This window comes from Camelus bactrianus, chromosome 4 (assembly GCF_048773025.1).
Source record: "Camelus bactrianus isolate YW-2024 breed Bactrian camel chromosome 4, ASM4877302v1, whole genome shotgun sequence".
Taxonomy (NCBI): Eukaryota; Metazoa; Chordata; class Mammalia; order Artiodactyla; family Camelidae; genus Camelus; species Camelus bactrianus.
In genome coordinates this window covers 37,245,253-37,262,384 of record NC_133542.1, presented here as the reverse complement: position 1 = coordinate 37,262,384, position 17,132 = coordinate 37,245,253, and the positions used below count along the sequence as shown (strand labels likewise).

General features: G+C 40.0%; 1 protein-coding gene and 1 long non-coding RNA gene across 5 annotated transcripts in view; one reads left to right on the top strand and one right to left on the bottom strand.

Annotated features, from left to right (window-relative positions):
• The window catches only part of LOC141577458 (uncharacterized), an 86,527-nt gene extending 78,917 nt beyond the window's left edge, over nucleotides 1-7,610 (top strand). Inside the window, exon 5 of the long non-coding RNA XR_012506386.1 lies at nucleotides 2,304-7,610. This is a non-coding gene — a long non-coding RNA (uncharacterized LOC141577458). The remainder of the gene's footprint in view (nucleotides 1-2,303) is intronic.
• The window catches only part of GDA (guanine deaminase), a 91,711-nt gene that overhangs the window by 32,649 nt on the left and 41,930 nt on the right, over nucleotides 1-17,132 (bottom strand). For all 4 annotated transcript variants that reach the window (XM_074361700.1, XM_045515121.2, XM_074361701.1 and 1 more), the window contains 4 exons: nucleotides 14,793-14,881; nucleotides 6,487-6,658; nucleotides 1,939-2,026; nucleotides 77-182 (listed from right to left, as the gene is read on the bottom strand). In XM_074361700.1, the coding sequence (XP_074217801.1) occupies nucleotides 77-182; nucleotides 1,939-2,026; nucleotides 6,487-6,658; nucleotides 14,793-14,881 (455 nt within the window). The remainder of the gene's footprint in view (nucleotides 1-76; nucleotides 183-1,938; nucleotides 2,027-6,486; nucleotides 6,659-14,792; nucleotides 14,882-17,132) is intronic.

Here is a 17,132-nt window from a genome sequence, read left to right as displayed (position 1 = left end):
ACACTCTGCCTGGGTTAGACAGGTTCCTTCTCTCCGTCTCCAGCTCCATCCACAAGGCAAACCGAGACAAACATACCTCTCTGTTTCCTTGACTGATTCCTCAGTAGTTTCCTTGTATTCTGGAACAGTGTCATTCAAATCCATGCAGACTTTGCCCACAAATGCCCGCTGCCCAAATTTATCTGTGAGGCACACACCGAAAGAATCTAAAGTCATGTTTCTTTCCCAAACTGTACCTTTCAGGAGCCTTCTAAAAACATATAAAATTAAAATCAGGTTAAAAAATAAGTGAGAATGTAAAAGGTTGTCACACCATTTAAGAATAATAACAACAAAACCCTGATCAATTCTCTAAGTAGTAAGGGTTCTTCCGTTGGCCCCTTACTCCTCTGATTCCTCCCAGGATGAAGGATATCATTTGTTTAAGGTCTAAAACAGATGTGCCCAGTGGCCTCTGCTTCGTGCAGGGTTACAGGGAATATACCCAATGATGTATATAAAGCGTCTGGCACACAGGGCTTAGGAGAGATACTGCCGCTATCTTTAACTGTAGCAGTGCCAGTATTATCATCTGTGGGGAATTTAACTTAGTCCTGCTAGCAGTACTCAGCACTGTGGAACCTAATGCTCATCAGAGGTACGAGAGAAATTCTATTTCAGCTAGAAAATTGATGCTACATGAGGCAATGTTAAATTTTTTAACAGTGTCTCCACCTCTGTCCTAAGAGTCTTTCAGAAGTCTTTCTACCTCTCTCTTTCCCCTGTAATTCTTTTTAACACCCAGCCATTAGATTACTCTTCCTTAAAACACCACCTTCATCACGTACCTCATCTGGCTTAAAACGTTTTGAGTCTTTGATGCATATTTGAATCTCTCAGTAGTCTGAACCATCCCATCTGCCCAGCCTCTCCCATCCCACTGTGCAATGAATCTTTTCTTCTAGTTCAGATACTCTCTTTTCTGCCTCCTGTATCCACTGTGGGTGTTCCTGTCTCCCTACCCAAACCCCCATGTCGTCCCTCCTGTCTGAAAGGCACTTTCCTATCTCTTCACTTTATCTTCCCTTTAAAGACCAATTTAAAGGTCCCTTCACTGAAGTTTTCCCAGATGATCTGATTCTGGGCTCATTCTGCCTCCTCCAAAATTGTCAATATTTGCTTTCAGTGTCACCCTTGAGGTCTTAGGCATAAGCTACCTTGGTCAGCAAGCAGTAGCGTCAGCACATCAGCCAATAGTATTTACTGAGCACCTGCTATGTGCTAGGTACTGTGCTGGGTACAAGTTTTGGAATCATCAATCTAAATCCAGTCTCAGCTCTGCTTACTAGCTGTGTGACTTGGGCATGTTACGTGACCTCTCTGAGCGTCAGTTTATCCATCCGTAACACAAGGACACAGACGACAGCCCCAGAAGGCTGTTTGCAGCTGAGCTGAACTAATCCATGTAGGGTTCTTTGCACAATACCAGCATCTAGTAAGAGCATTACAGCTGTTACTAAAGTTATCAATCACTGAGCATACTCTTCAGTTAATCCATCTGGCTCCTCAAGGGCAAAGACTATTTTCCACTTCACCGTGTTTCCAGCGTCGAGCACAGTGCCCTAAGTCTAGCCAACAGCCAAGACCTATCTGTTGATTGTAATAAACTGTTGACATAGCTACAATTAGTAAACCTGCTCTAAAAAGCCTCAAATTAATATACCAAATCAGACCCATACACCTCATTCTGCAACCAAAAACAAGAAGTAAATAATCAGATTACTTAAAACAACAGAAAAAGTTCAAGGGCCACAGTGATACACAAGTACCTAACTGCAAGAACTGCAGTGCTCAGACTGTAGCAATTAAAAGGCAGGACTGCTCACAAGTGTAAGTCACTACCCGCATGGTCTGGCTGTCTGCTTCATGTGCCTGTAAATCATCCTTTCATCTCCTCACCTGTAATTTCCGCAAGGAGCAGCGATGAGTCAGTGTGAATTGTTCCAAAGTAACAAGCTGTGGTTGTTCCATTCTTTAGTGTTCTCCTCTAAAAATAAATCACAAAAACCATGAATTGCCTGTGCCCAGAAAAGTCACATGGCATTTACAGATGAAAATAGAATTCTAGTTTTCAGTTTTAAGAGGTTTTTATTTAAAGGCATGCCATCTTGATATGAAATATAGTTAAGGTAAATGGCAAAAGTATTTATATTTCAAATGTGTTAGCTGGAGGAAAGGTTGATGCTTTTGATTTCCTAGATTCACACATTTCTGTGTTACAGAATGTATAAAATATGATACTAATTAATTTCTTATTTTTTTAGGATTCTTTAAGGATATGCAAACTTTATTGCATCTGGCAATAAATAAATAAGATTTTTCTAGTGATCTCAGGATAAAATTATTCAGCCAGACTTCTAGTTCAACCTGGCAGATTGATCACATGTATCCATCTATCTTCCTCTGCAAATCACTAAAATAAAGGAGTATAAAATTTATAAACCCATATGGAGAGAGGAGATGTGAGCAGAGGAAACATTTCACCATCTTCTTGGAAGAAAAGAACTCGGATAAGAACCTGGAGGCAGCTCGGAAAGAGAACCGCGTGGTTGTTAACAGGGAATTGGCTGAAAGTCTGTTTACAGATGATTAAACCCTGGCAGGACCCATCTCTTCCCTGCTGAGATCAGCCAACCACCCCTAACCTGTTCCTTGCAGAAGAAATTTGCTCTTTGTTGAAACTGGATAGTATTTAGAGAGTACAGGCCCAAAAGCACAAGGTGAGGCACAGGCTGAAAAGAACGGGTTTAAGTGGGTATCTGGCCTCTGGGATCCGTGGTCATCTTCCCTCAAATGCCACATGTACTACTTCCACCACTCCTGGCAGGACTGAAGGATTTCTTCTTAGAAAAGATGAATGGCTCTAAGAAAGATGTCCTCACAATGACATTTAGGACCTACAATTGTAAGGGCTGTTCCCGGCCTTCACCGTTCATCCTACAGTTCACCAGTCAACAAGGGCCACCCCAGATCTTCCAGTCGGCATCTTAGAGCATCACACTTAAATATGCATGTACATGTAAGGTTCAATGAATACTGAAGGAAAACTACTATAAAAAAGGAGGAATCTGGAAAAAATATCAGAGGAAACAGGCAACCTGTAGGGTCATAAGGAAGCTTGATTTAAAAAAAAAACTATGATTAACATCCTCAAAGAAATAAGATACTGTATCCACAAGAACAGAATGCCATGGAAATCAGAGAACAAGCGCTCGCTGAAAGTAAAAATACCAAAAATGAAATATGAAAGTCAACAGAAGGGTTAAATTAGAAGAGAATTTCTTAGGGAAGACAAACTGTCAAGGGTGAAAAGAAAAGAAAATTATGCTCAATCTGGGAGGATTAACATTTAGAATAAGAATCCTAAAAAATTTTTTAAGAAAAGGAAATGGGTGAAATTATTTGAGAAATAATATTAGTCTCCAAACTGAAAATCCTCATAGAATGCTCAGCTCAGTGAGTGAGAAACAGAAGCCAAATAAAGAACATAATTGTGAGATATTAACTCTGCAAGTAAAGAGAAGATACTAAAAGCTTCCAGAGAGAGAAAACCAGTCACAGACAGACAACAGGAGTCACAGTGGTACTGGTGTTCTCACCAGTGATGCTGAAAGCTGAAGAATGCCTTCCAAATTCTGGAGGGAAGTTATTTTTAAAGTAGAATTTTATACCCTGATAAATTATCAGTCAAGTGTGAAGGTAGAATAGCGATATGATTAGAGACACAAAGACATGAACATCTCTCCCCTCTAAGAGCTTAGAAAGCTCCTAAAGGAGTGTTTTAACAAAATGTGAAAGTGATGCAAAAAAAAAAAAAAAAAAAAGAATTCCTGGATCCAGAAAATGGGAATTAAACACAGAGAAGAAGCAAAGGGAATGCCCAGAATACAGCAGCGCTGGAGACAATCACGACCAGAGTGAAACACAGAAAGGGAGGCAGTGGGAAGATTTTAGGAAAGAAAATGGAACTGATAGTGTCTGACTTACCCGAGCACTTGGAAAAGTACTGATTGACCTGAGTCGGGTCTGTCTCAAGCGGAAGCGTTTTTTTCTTCTTTTTTTAAATTTTAAGACTTTAATTTTTTACAACAGTTTTAGGTTCACAGCAAAATTGAGAGGAAGGTACAGAGATATCCCATATACCCCCAGCCCCGACAGAGCGGAAGCTTTTTAAAGGGCAGAGGAAAAAGTGCACTGGAGTTCCTACTTGCTTCTTGCATAATAGGAGCTATGTGACCTCGAGAAAGTTGCTTTACGTTCTCAACATCAGTTTTCTCATTTATGAAATAAAAGGACCCTTTTGACTGGAATGGGGGTGGGTTAGAAACGTAAATGTCTGCAGGAGGAAAAGAGTTTGGATTTAAGATGATAGGGAAGAACATGCCCTATGGCGGCAGCCTCTATTCAGCTTCAGCCAATTGTTTAAAAAAATGAGAGACCAGTGATGTCAGTCCTGAAGATCAAGATAATTAGGAAAACTGGATTTTTATGTCAGTCTTTTCAAAGTTTAACACACTTTGCACATGAAATAAAATATGTCTGGCTGTCAGTGAAGGATGTTTAGAGCCTGTCAGCTATAGAAAAGGGTGAGCTACCCTTGTATCAGAATCACACACCCAAAAGAAAGGTTAACACCATGACAGAGGCATCAAATTCAATACCTAGCAATCAAAAAAGTGCCTGGATACTAGTGTGTGCTTAGTAAATGTTACTGAATGAACACCTAGGGAAGCAGAATTACCAATGCAACAAGTGGCATAAAATGAATTAAAATGAGCATTGTTACATGTATAGGATAGGGCTTTGTATCCTTGAAAGAGGAACAGGCCTGAGAGTGAGTAACACTGCCTGAGAACAGTAACACTGAGAGTGAATTAATAACTTGCAAAGTTGAGCCACTGGCATTCTCTAAGAATGTAGCACAAAGTGTATACAGAACTTTCACCATTTTTCTAAGAGTTGATACCACAAGAAGGAGCAGATTAGAGGGAAGAATATAGTAAAAGTAAGAGAAAGAAACAGGGAGAGAGGCCAGGGTGGGTGGGGGAAGCAGGAGGAGGGGAAAAAAATACTTAAACACTTAAAGCCAAAAGTTTGTAATAAATAAGCACATAGACCCCTCTCGGTTTTATTTTATTTTTTCCTCCTTTTTTTCCCTCCTTGCTGTGATTTTGTGACTCATTTTCTTCTCTTGTAGACAATGCAATTTTAAGATATCTCTAACCCCTTTTTAGAACAATGCAAGGTATAAATAAACTTTGAAAATAAAAAGGTTTGGTGTGGTTAACACAATTCATTAACACAGTGCACCAGCAACTTCATACATAGCTTCAGTCCTCAGTCTTCCTGGTGTCATGTGGATGCCAGCTAAATATGTAAGATCCACAGTTACACTGCATTTATAATTAAGCGAGGCAAGTGAATAAACGATAGCACTTGCTTTTACTCTTCAAGGCTTGACTGATGCCAAGACCTGGGAAACTGGCAGAGTGGCCAAGTCACTGTGTAAGGCTTATAAAATTGTCATCATCATATAGCCATCACTTTAAGAGAAAAACCATCTAAGGGTCCAACAAACAATGTTCAGACTCAGTGTGCTGAATAAGAGGTAGTGGTCAGATAAGATATTTTCAGCTTTAATTCTCAACTGCAGAGGCGGTTGCTGGTTGCTGAGTGGATTGGGCATAGGGCTGGAGTAAGAAAAAAGGGAACTGATTTTCTTGAGAGGGTAGAAGGAAGGACATTTTCAGAGCCTTCAATGTATAGTGGGCACACACCACAGCCACTGCTCCGACTGAGCCAGCTCCACAGTTCCCTCTAGTGGTTATAACGCTCATCACAGTCCCACAGGCCCCGCAAGAGGGGGCCTTCCTATTTCCCCTACCAAAATAATGTGGTATCTTAATTTTAGATTTCCTCAGGTATTTTTAAAGCAGATACATATGTCAGGCACTATTTTAAGAACCTAACAAATATTAACTTGCTTAATTATCATAACAATCCTATGAAGTAGGTACTATCATTATCTCCATTTATTTAAAAAAAAAAGTATTTATTTTTTTACAGATGGGGAAAATGAGTCACAGAACTTTCCAAAGGTTACACAGCTATTCCATATGGTACCCAGAACAGCACTGTGGATTGGCAGGAGTAAAGGAACACACATATGCATTAAGCCCAAATTTAGTAAAGTAAAACACAAGAAGGAAAAGACAGAGAGTAATGAGAACCCAGGGGATCTGGGGATTTAGATTCAACTTGTCTCTTTGTTAGTGACTAACTGTGTAGGTGAAGTGGTCACAAACTCACTCAAAGAACTAAAAAAAATCTCTACAGTCCGTTATGACCTTAACCACCTGTGTCTTATACCGTAAATCTGCCCCCAAGAAATGGATGTTTCTGTAGATGACTGAGCGTAACACCAGCACGCACAAGCAGGATACTTACGACAACTCTGGTGTACACTTCTTCTGCAAAGTCGATGCTCTGGAATTTGTGTTCTGTAGGAAACGTGTACTTGGTCAGCCACTCCAAAAGTGGCAGGTCTACATTACTCCCAGCAAAAGAGTACTGAGGGGCATGAATGTGTGTATCAACCAGCCCAGGCATGAAGAACTCACTGGAAATTAAGAAGAGAAAAGAATTTAATAACATCTTCTAATCACGTTTTCTCTAGACAGTGCTTTGTTTATCCCACCAAGGTTTAGAGCAGATGCAATCAGATGAATGTAAATGATCCTATTATTTAGAGGTCAGGAAATAAAAATGGAACTCTTCTAGGAGAGACAGAGTCCTAGATTGGAATGGCTGGTGTAAAGTTAACCAAAGACAATGATGAAAGGAGGAAAAAGCACTGAGCAGAAGCAAAGCAGTCACTGCACAAGCAAGGAGTGAAGACAATTTAATCAAGATTTTGTCCTCACAACTGGGGTTTGTAGGACAGCGAGCAAAGATGTGAGAGGAGGTCAAAACTTCTAGAGCCATGATGAGGAATTACACACAAGTCACTAAACAGAGTGGCCACCATTTTAGTCCCAATGGTCATCTTGACCTTGGTTGGATGCAAAAATTCTAGTCCTTTTCTATGTGATGTAGGAGCTGAGTTCTGAAACAGAAGCAGCAAGAGCAAACTGAGGCTGGTTAGGGACAGGCAATCTGAGAAGATCCAGTCACAGTGTTTCGACAGCCATTCTCCAGATGTTCTGAATACTCCTGTTTCTCCACCAATTAATTTTGCTCTTTCTATGAATCCTTATAACACAAGTCCTGGAAACATGTTTAAAATTTTCGATTCTTCTTTTTTATTGAAATGTAGTTAATTTACAATATTCTATGTTTCAGGTGTACCACATAGTGATTCATAATTTTTATAGACTGTACTCCACTTTACTCCATTTATAGTGATTATAAACTATTGGCTATATTCTCCATGCTGTACAATATATCCTTGTACCTTATCTATTTTATACATAATAGTTCTTACCTCTTAATCACATATCCCTGACTTGCCCCTCCCCCGACTGGTCACCACGAGTTTGTTCTCTTGATCTTTGAGTCTGTTTGTTTTGTTATGCTTGTTCATTTGTATTATTTTTTAGATTCCACATGTAAGTGGAAACATACAGTATTTGTTTTTCTCTGTCTGACTTAAACTAAGTGAAGTAACACCTTAGAGGTCTGTCTGTGGTCATTGGCCTTTTACAGGCAAAGGGAGTGGCTTCGGTGCTAAAGGCACTTAGGCTCGTAAATCTCCATAAACGGCTTCCCTGGCTAAGGCCACGGCCCCACCCATGCCACACCCTCTGGCTGAAGCCTGGGCCCTGACCCCAAGATGGGCCAGCAGTGACCTCAGTCTTGGGGAGTGTCGCACCCTCCCTGCATGGACCACGCCAGAGGGAGATGGCACAGCCCCTCTCGTCCTCCAGGTCCTGGCCGGCAGCTGAGCACACGCAGAGAATCAAAGGCATGGGGTCAGGCATGTGGGACCCCAGACACCCTGGGGCTCGGGTCTTTTTTGCCCACTTGTAAAGAAACAGGCTCTATGCAGCTAAGACCTCAGGGCCTAGCCGTTGCCTCTCTCATTGCGGGAGTTGTCTGTGTGACTGCTGGGAGGTGCAGGGTTATAAACAGGTCGGCTGGGGTCAAGCCTGGCGTGGGCCACCAGGGACCCACTGTTGTAAACAGGACGGCCTGGGCCTGGCATCTTGGTGCTGTTGGTTACAGGGGAGACGGCTCCTTACTAGATTATGTGGGGGCTCCGTGATGCCTCCTGCACACAGTGCCAGTAACTCCAAAGAGCCCTAGAGCCGGGAGGGGCCAAATGTTTCCACATCCGGTCTGCATTTTCAGAAACACAGGCAGGTGGCTGATGAGGGCTATGCTGCTTTTAGGACAGATGGTTTTGAGTCACTTTGCCTGAAAAATGAGCATGAGCCCAGGGGTCAGGCGCCTGCGTCTGCTCCTTGGTTCTGTCTGTAGGAACAGCCCAGGGGCAGACCTGTTCCTGGGTGTTCAGCATGGGCTTCAGACACAGAATATATGTTGTGTTGTTTTTGGCAGCGTTGCACGCACCAATGAAGCAGCTTCAGTGTCCTTTGAAAAGCACATGGAATTTTCCGCAGTCTGAATTCCAGGAGACACGGAATGCTTATGAGCTGGAGGGTGTGGGGCAGGAAAAATTGAAGCATTCAGAGAAGGTGTGAAAACTGTAAAAAGGACATCTCAAAAGTCTGGTCATTGGTGTGTTTGTGCAAGAAGGGTGGACGTGGGTGTTGAAAGGAACAAAAATCAACCCTGAAACGTCCGGCCAGGAGGCGGTAGGGGCTTCCTGCAAAGGTGGGGAGGTGCTGTCCAGGCCTGCCACTCCAGGGATCTCATGTGGGACCCCAGCCCCTCCCAGTCTCCCCAATGTTTTTAAGAGTTTTCGCAGAGGCACTACCCACAGAACTGAGAGGCAGCCAAATGCTAACGAACACTTAAAGCTTTTCTAAAAAAGAAAAATCCAGCTTACTGGTGTCTAATCACATCCAAACAGACATTTGTTAAAGGACAGTCTGTGCCACCACCATCACCCCAAGTAAACATTAGTTACATTTCTATATACGTAGGAATTTGAACTTAAAATCTGACGTAACAAAGAATCCCTTATACTATACGAATTCAAATGTGTACCTCCTAAATGGAAGACAAAGCCACAGCTATCTATAAATGCTTTTAAAAAAAAAAGAGACCTAGGAATGGTGGTGATGATGATGATGATGGTGAAGCAAGTAACCTTTACTGAACACGGACACATACTGGGCACTGGGCACAGCGTTCTATGTGCCTCATTTTATTTGGGGAAGGCAGTCTATTACAGGGGCTAAGTATATACATTCTTGACTGAGACTGCCTGATTTTTAATTTAGGCCCCACCATAAACCAGCAGTGGGATAGGCCACATATTATTTAACTTTTCTGTGACTCAGTTTCCCCTTACATAAAATGGAGAGAGTAGTTTTACCATAGGGCTATCGTGAGGATTAGCATTTGTAAAAACACTGCCTAACACCAAAAATATTAGTGATAATAATAATGATAATGTAATGGTCCTAACAGACTTGTCAAGTAGCATTGTAATCCCCGTCTACGTAAGAGTAAACTGAAGCTCGGGAAATTTAAATATCTTGAAAAAAGTAATCATTCAACTTCAGCTCTGGAGCCTAAATTCAAACCCAGGCAGCAGCCTCTGTACTCGAGGTCACTACCCTCTGTATGACAGAACTTTTCATTCACTCTGGAAACGCAGAGCAGTAACAGCCTACGAGTACGTCAGGAAGGTATCAGTAAGCGGACCCACAGCATGGGGGGCATGCAGACAGGGAGCAGAGATACAGATGCCTCTCCTGTTCATCACTGACCTCTCCAGGACACTTCAGTCCTTGGGGCTTTTACTGTCTCCACCACCATAAAATGAAATAGCAGTGTGATTTCTTCATGTAGTTAAGTTATTCAATCAAGTAATATTTCTCAACTATCTACTGTGTTAAAGAAACTGTGCTAAGCCTCAAGTCCAAAGAGAAACGACCTATGCTTGTCCTCAAAGTGATTATAATCTAGTCGAGATTAGAGGTGAGTGAGGACATCTGTGTGTGTGTGTGCGTGCACATGTAAGAGAGAGACAGAGACCCAGACAGAGAGACAGAAGGAGCAACTTCATTCCTAGTAATTCACCCAAGTGAAATCAAACACATGTTTACAAAAAGGATTGTATAAGATTATTTATAGAGGATTTATTCATACTAGCCTCAAATTAGAAACAATCCAAATACTACAGGAAAATAGATAAACCGTGGTGTATCGATACAATGGAATTCTGTCTGGCAATGAAAAAGACTGAACTACTAACATACACAACAATATGGGTGAATCTCAAAAATATGTTGAGTGGAAGAAGCCAACACAAAAGGGTACATATTAAGTGATTACATTTATATGATGTTCAGAAACAGGCAAAAGTAGTCTCTGATAGAAATCAGATGAAGGGGCTAAAGAGTGACTGGAGGCAGCACAAGGGAACTTTCTAAGATGATGGGAATGTTTTATATCTTTTTTTTTTTTTTTGCCTCATGTTAATGCGGTTGGTTTTATATGAGGCTTGTAACAATCACAGAAAGATTATGAAAAACAAGGAAAGTTGGTAATTAACATTTTTAAAAATTCTTGATTCCTGAACAAAAGAGATAAAACTAACAGGAAAAATGACATGGATGATGAAGTAGAATGTTTTATATCTTGATTGGTGTGTTTGACAAATAGATATATATTTGTCAGAATTCATCAAATTATATAACTAAGATCTGTACTTTACCAAATTAAAATGTTTCCTAAAAGTCAACTACAAAATAGTTTTTTTTAGAAAGGGTCTTGAATACTCAATTTAGTGAAGTAACATGTACTTGTTAGTCTATAGCCGGGGCAGGGGGGAGGCAGTCATGAGACATTTTATCCTGGGTTTTTTAATTTTTAAATTGGCAGAACAGAATATTGAACTTTGGGTTTAGGAAGAAGAATCTGGTGGTGGCAGGCACGTGTGGGGCACTCTTCCAATCTCTCAAGCATGAGAGCATTTCTGACTAAAGATTATGGTGATGGAAACACAAAGGAAAAGGATAAATACGAGAGAAAGTACTTGATCTTTTATTAGCTCAGGGTAGCAAAGGAGAGGAAACAGTAAGTTTTGAGCATGTGCGGCTGAACACATGACATGGAGTACAGAGAATTTAGAAGGAAAGTCCATTTTGAGGGAGGGGCAATGTCATACTAAGCCTACAGTGAAAATATGGCTTCCAAGTCTCCAAAAAGCAATTGAAAACATGTGGTGAGAGGACAAAGAGTTAAAGATGAGAATCAGATCTGAGAGTCTCTCCTCTATAGGTAACCTGAGAAGTTGGTGGTGCCCGAAACTTCTGAAGAAAGAACAAAACTAAACCTTGAGTGGGTAAGGGATAGCTCAAGTGGTAGAGTGCGTGCTTGGCATGCATGAGGTCCTGGGTTCAATCCCCAGTACCTCCTCTAAAAATAAATAATAAACCTAATTACTACCCCCTGCCAAAAAAGCCCTAAACCTTGAGCAGGACCCTCCCCTTAAAGAGTAAGGCTGAGGAAGAAGAGGTCATGCTCAATCTAGTCATTTTCAGGAGGATAGAGAGGTATGAGGGACAGCAATGAAAGGAAGGGGTACAGGACAGTGACTAGTGTCAAAAACCACAAAAGCCAAAGACTGTGAGAGCTCTCCTTTCCATACAGTGGTTGTGGAGACCCTTGATTTCACAAGGGTTCAGTCCTTCATTATCTAAGCACTAACCAAGCCTCCAGTATGTTTTAGTTGCTGTCCTAGGTGCTGAGGAGAGAGCCATGAACATGAAAGACAGATGTTGGAGAAAGGACTGAGCAAAAACTATTTGGTAGTGAAAGTTAAAATGGTGACACTGGGGAATAGTGAAAATCCCTTTTTGTTTTCCATGTAGGAGAAACCCGAGCACGTCCTAAAGGTAGCAGAGATGAAAAAAGTAGAGGAGATAACGAAGGTACAAAGTCTTCAGAGGCAACTGGGAGCAAAGCTTTATTGCATTTGAAGTCTAACTTTCACCCAGAAAACCCAGCAATCCCATTTAGGGAACAGAAAGTATTATGAAATGCTTATTAACAGAAATAGTCACATAATCAAAGTTATATAGTCCAGGATTATTACAGATAACATGCAGGCATGTGGATTATCAGAGCTGCACATGAGATTAGAGGTAACTGAGTCCAGCTACTCATTTTACAGAGAGAACAAAAGGAAGCTTGGAAATGGCAAGCTCATTCATGGACCAGCCAGGCTTAGAACTCAAGTTTTCCACTCAACACATCATTTACAGCTACACTGTCACCATCAAAAGTCAAGCTGCAGGCAAAGTGGAGGGGCTTGGAGGCTGAAGCAGGAGAAGGTGAAAAAGCTCTCCTTTCTCCCTCTGCTTTTCCACTTTCCTGTTTTCACTTTACTTAATCACTATCCTAAATCCTTTAGAAAAAATCTCAGCTTCCCCCAGATAAAAACCATCAACTTTCGGTTCCAAACCTGTGGTGCTAGCTAGGCTGTATCAGAACCTGAGGAAAAAGAACAATATGGGCCCCTGTGTACACTTATCAGAACATCCACCTGTCTTTTAGCCAGGTGGAAAATGTTCATAAAAGCCCTACAATCAAAACACGTGACTGTCCTTATGAAGCCTGAGTTACTCAATCTGCTCACACACTCTTGTCCACCCTCATCAACATACCCTGCTGGGGATGCGATGGTCCCATGGACCTGAGAACCCAGGGCTCTTTGAAAACCATGGTTTCGCCGCACAAAAATGCAAGGGTGTGAAACAAACAGTATCTTGTCCTTATTAAAAATTTTGGTATTTTGTTCATTGTGGGGTTTTTTCATTAATTTTGATTTTTAAAAATACTGCATTAAACTATTATTTATCTTGAATACTGAGTTTTTCACCCTCCCTACCACTTTAATTCTGGCCTTCTCAACCTCTCTCCAGTCCGTGGTCACAGTCTGATCCACTCCTATCAAAGTACTGCTCAGAATGCTGCAGTTGTAATTTTCATTAAAAACAAAATCCACATCGTGCTGAGACAGACCTGTAGATACACTGACTCTATTAAACAGACTGTCAGAGACATCATGTATTTTAATCCCGACTTGAAGAAATTCAACAGTACCTATGTTATGTGTTTGATATAAGAATCACTTTGTATTTTATGTATGATTTTTCTTCAAAGATTTCAGTGTTCCACTGAAGTTTAAATTTTTTCTTACTTCATCACTTTTCTGTGTGCAGTGCTTACAGGTCCTCTGGAATCTGCATTTGTTTGATGGATTTAACTCCAAAAGCAGCCTCATAAAGAGGGACAAAAGATATGAAGACTCCCAGATGTGTTCACCCTTCTCACCATTCCCCAGCCACTCCAGCCTCCTCTCACCCCCTCCCAACCTCTGTCTCATCCACTCCCAAGCCTTCTTCTAATCCCTCACAGCAGAGGCACACAAGATGACGACTTATAAATGTCAGTTGTTCCTCAGAATATATGAAACATGAAAATCTAGCAAAGGAAGCAGGTGGTAACAGCAGAAGTGACTGAGATGATCTCTATGCCCAGTGGATTCATATGCCTGCCTACTGCCTGCATGCTTCTAGCCCCCAGAGAGGCAGCAGGGAGAGGGAAGGAGGGAGGAGATGTGAGGATAAATGTAAGTGCAACAAAACTTTAGGGCCAGTCACCCTGTCTCTCTAGACTGACCAGCTCCTCTGCCTCCAATCCTAAGGGGGAGCCCAAGTCACAGATCTGCTGCAGTGGAAGAGGCATCCACCATTACTTAGGACAATCCTTTTGTGAACAGCCCAGGAGATGAGCTCCAAGAGGGGAAGCGGCTTGCTTTCCACCCAACAGCTGCAGAGCTGTAAGGTGAGGGTGCACACCAGGCAGTCTAATTTCCTAGTTCAGTGTTCTTCTCACGACATTATTCTGAGGCTACTTTCCGAGTTATAAAAATGTTTTTTAGGATGAAAATTATTTTAGTTGACTTTGGAACTTTTACTGACTTTGGAAACACACTTGGCTTGAAACCAAGTAAAATCTTTGAGTTTAAAAAATAGTATTCCATTTCCAAAAGAAAAATAACCCAGGCCAATCACAGGAAACACGTTTGGTACAAATATTAAGAACCACTAAATAAGTAGGAACATAAAATCAAAGCTCAAATGCAGTTTTGGAGATAGGTCTTCCCTAACCATTCTGTTAGAGTTATTCCTCCCCAGACCTCCCCACCTCCCTCCCACTAGTTTATTTCTATCATGCTCCCTCTTTATTTCCTTTACAGAAGGCATCACTGTCATGCTTACGAATCTGTGCACCTGTTTATGCCCCTGTTCCCCATGGGCTGTCAACCCTGTAAGGGCCAAGACTTTGTAGATCATTTTCACCTCCAAATCCTAGTCTTGCACATAATAAGCTCAATAAATATTTGCTGAAGGAAAAATGAACGATGGCAGCCTGTAGTTCTCAAAGTTTCCATCCTTCAGCTCTATGTTCTCTATTTACCTTCTCTTTCCCACCTCACCCTCCAAAAAAAAAAAAAAAAAAAAAAAAAAAGCCTGTCTCTCAAGGCAAGTTTGTCATTTGAGACTGGTTAATGGCATCAAACACAAGGAAAGAAGTTGGCTCTGACTTACTGGTGGTTCAGTTCTCTTATTTCACATGGCTTGAAGCACCATTCTTTGGCCAGCTTTTCTTGTTGGGATGCTTCTTCCAAAAACACTATCTTTAAAGAAAGAAAGAAAAGAATCACAAATTAATGAACCATAGTCATTTATTGTTACTAAATCTTAAAAGAGATTATGCCATAGCTGAATTTTAAAAGGTATTTGATAACAAATGGGATAGAGTTTATGGGCAAAAAGACAAGTATTCGCCTTTGCTTGCCCAAAGAAGTAAAGTGCATGAAATTTCCCCTTTTCTGCCATTCATAGATATAACACTTCCAAAATTCTAATTTGAAGATTCAGGATATTAAAAATGGCTAACTGGTATCTGTTTCTCCACCCCCCCCCCAAATAATTAAGGGAAACAGCTGTTTATAGAAAGTGTGCCTCACTGCAGATGAATGAAAGATTTTTGTTAGGATATTATAGGAAACCCAAGTCCAGAGCACAGAGCACATATATCATGGGGCATTTATTAACACTGAATATAGTTGCATGTAATTGCCTGACATTGGAATCTTAGCATGAACTATGTTGATGTTCTGAAGCTAGACATCTGCTATAAAGAGGTCTGCTGTATTTTTCTAGCATTGTGCATGAGACACTAACAGAATGATCTCTCACATGGGGCTTGTGAACCTGTAACAGGCGGGAAACCTTGGATGGGTCCCAGTCCCTCTTGTTCTGGTTTCCCCATCTGCAAACTGGGGCTAACATCAGTATATACTTCACAGAGCTACTGTGAAGACTAAATATGATTATTTCAATGAAGAAGTTAACACATCCCTGGAACATGTTAAATGCCAGATATATCTATTGTTGATTCTTTTTTAAATAAAGTGTGATTGCTTTCTCTATAAAAATGGATTGAAAAGCAAGAAAGGACAAGGAAAAATGAAAGACATATACAGGAAATAGCCTGTTTCATTTTTAAATGCAATATTGTGAAAATAAATGTTTAATGGAACATAAAATATTGAAAAATGGTATATAAAATGTACTAACAAATTAGAAGCAAAGCAATATACTGTGGAAAAAATTGTGGAACAGAAAATAAATACTGACTCTACTCACTGATGATATCCTTTTTTTTAAAAAAAGGTAGGGATTTCTATCAGAAAAGAAAAGTAAATTTAATTCCTACAAATATGGACAAGTAATTTGATGATTCTAAAAATATATTAAATCAGTCAATGTCAAAGCAGAATAAAAAATTAATTTAAAAAAATCACAAGAACAGAATTTATCAATATATCCCTGATTTACCATTAAAGGCAAAAGAAAAGAAAGGAAAGGAAGGAAATATTGGTAAAGTACTACACTCATATATTTGAAAGTACATTTGAAATAAATGCTTCTGAGGAAAATATGAACAATCAAAATTTATCCTGGAGAGATAGAAAAACTGCATGAACCAGCAACTCTAGAAGAAACTGAGGAAGTTTTACTAACCTTTCAGGAAAGGTCATGGTTCAGAACCATGCTGTCTAATAGAAATATAATGCCTGTCACAAATGCAAACCACATTTATAATTTTAAAATTCCTAACAGCCACATTAAAAGTGTAAAAAGGTACAAGTAAAATAAATTTTAATAACATATTTTATTTAACAAGATAGTGGCCATGAGAAAAGATTATCATGTCAACATGAAATCAATATAAAAGTTATTCATTTTAATTTTTTGTTGGTACTTAGTCTTCAAAATCCAGGGTGTATTTTGCATTTAAAGTACATTTCAATCTGATTGAGAAATTTTCACTAGAAATACTTCATCTGTATATTTAGACTTTATATATTCTACCAAAAAAAGTGGGCTCAGAAACCCTGGTTATCCTCAAAATACTAAAACACTGAGTATCAATTTTTAAATGAGAAATTGAATTTAAAATAAAAATAAGAAATTGAAAATTTAAATTCAGTTCCTCACACATATTAGCTACATTCCAGGTGCTTATTAGACCTTATTAGTGCATATTCAGAGAATTTTACAGCAAAGTTCTTTCCAGCTTACAAAGAACAGACAATGCCTGTTAAGAGCTCCAGTGCATGGAAAACAATGGACACCTCTCTATTTCCAAAGCTACCACAATTCTCATACCAAAAGCTGACAAAGAACACACATATATAAAAATGCAGATATACAGAGAATAAAAATTACAAGCCAATGCCTTTTGTTATTTAATTATTAAAGAACTAATTAATGATAAATATAGATGCAAAAATAATCCCAGTGATATACTGGCAATAAAAAGCAAAAATACATTAAAATAGTAATTCAGCATGTTTGTAGCATGTAAGCCTCAATTAT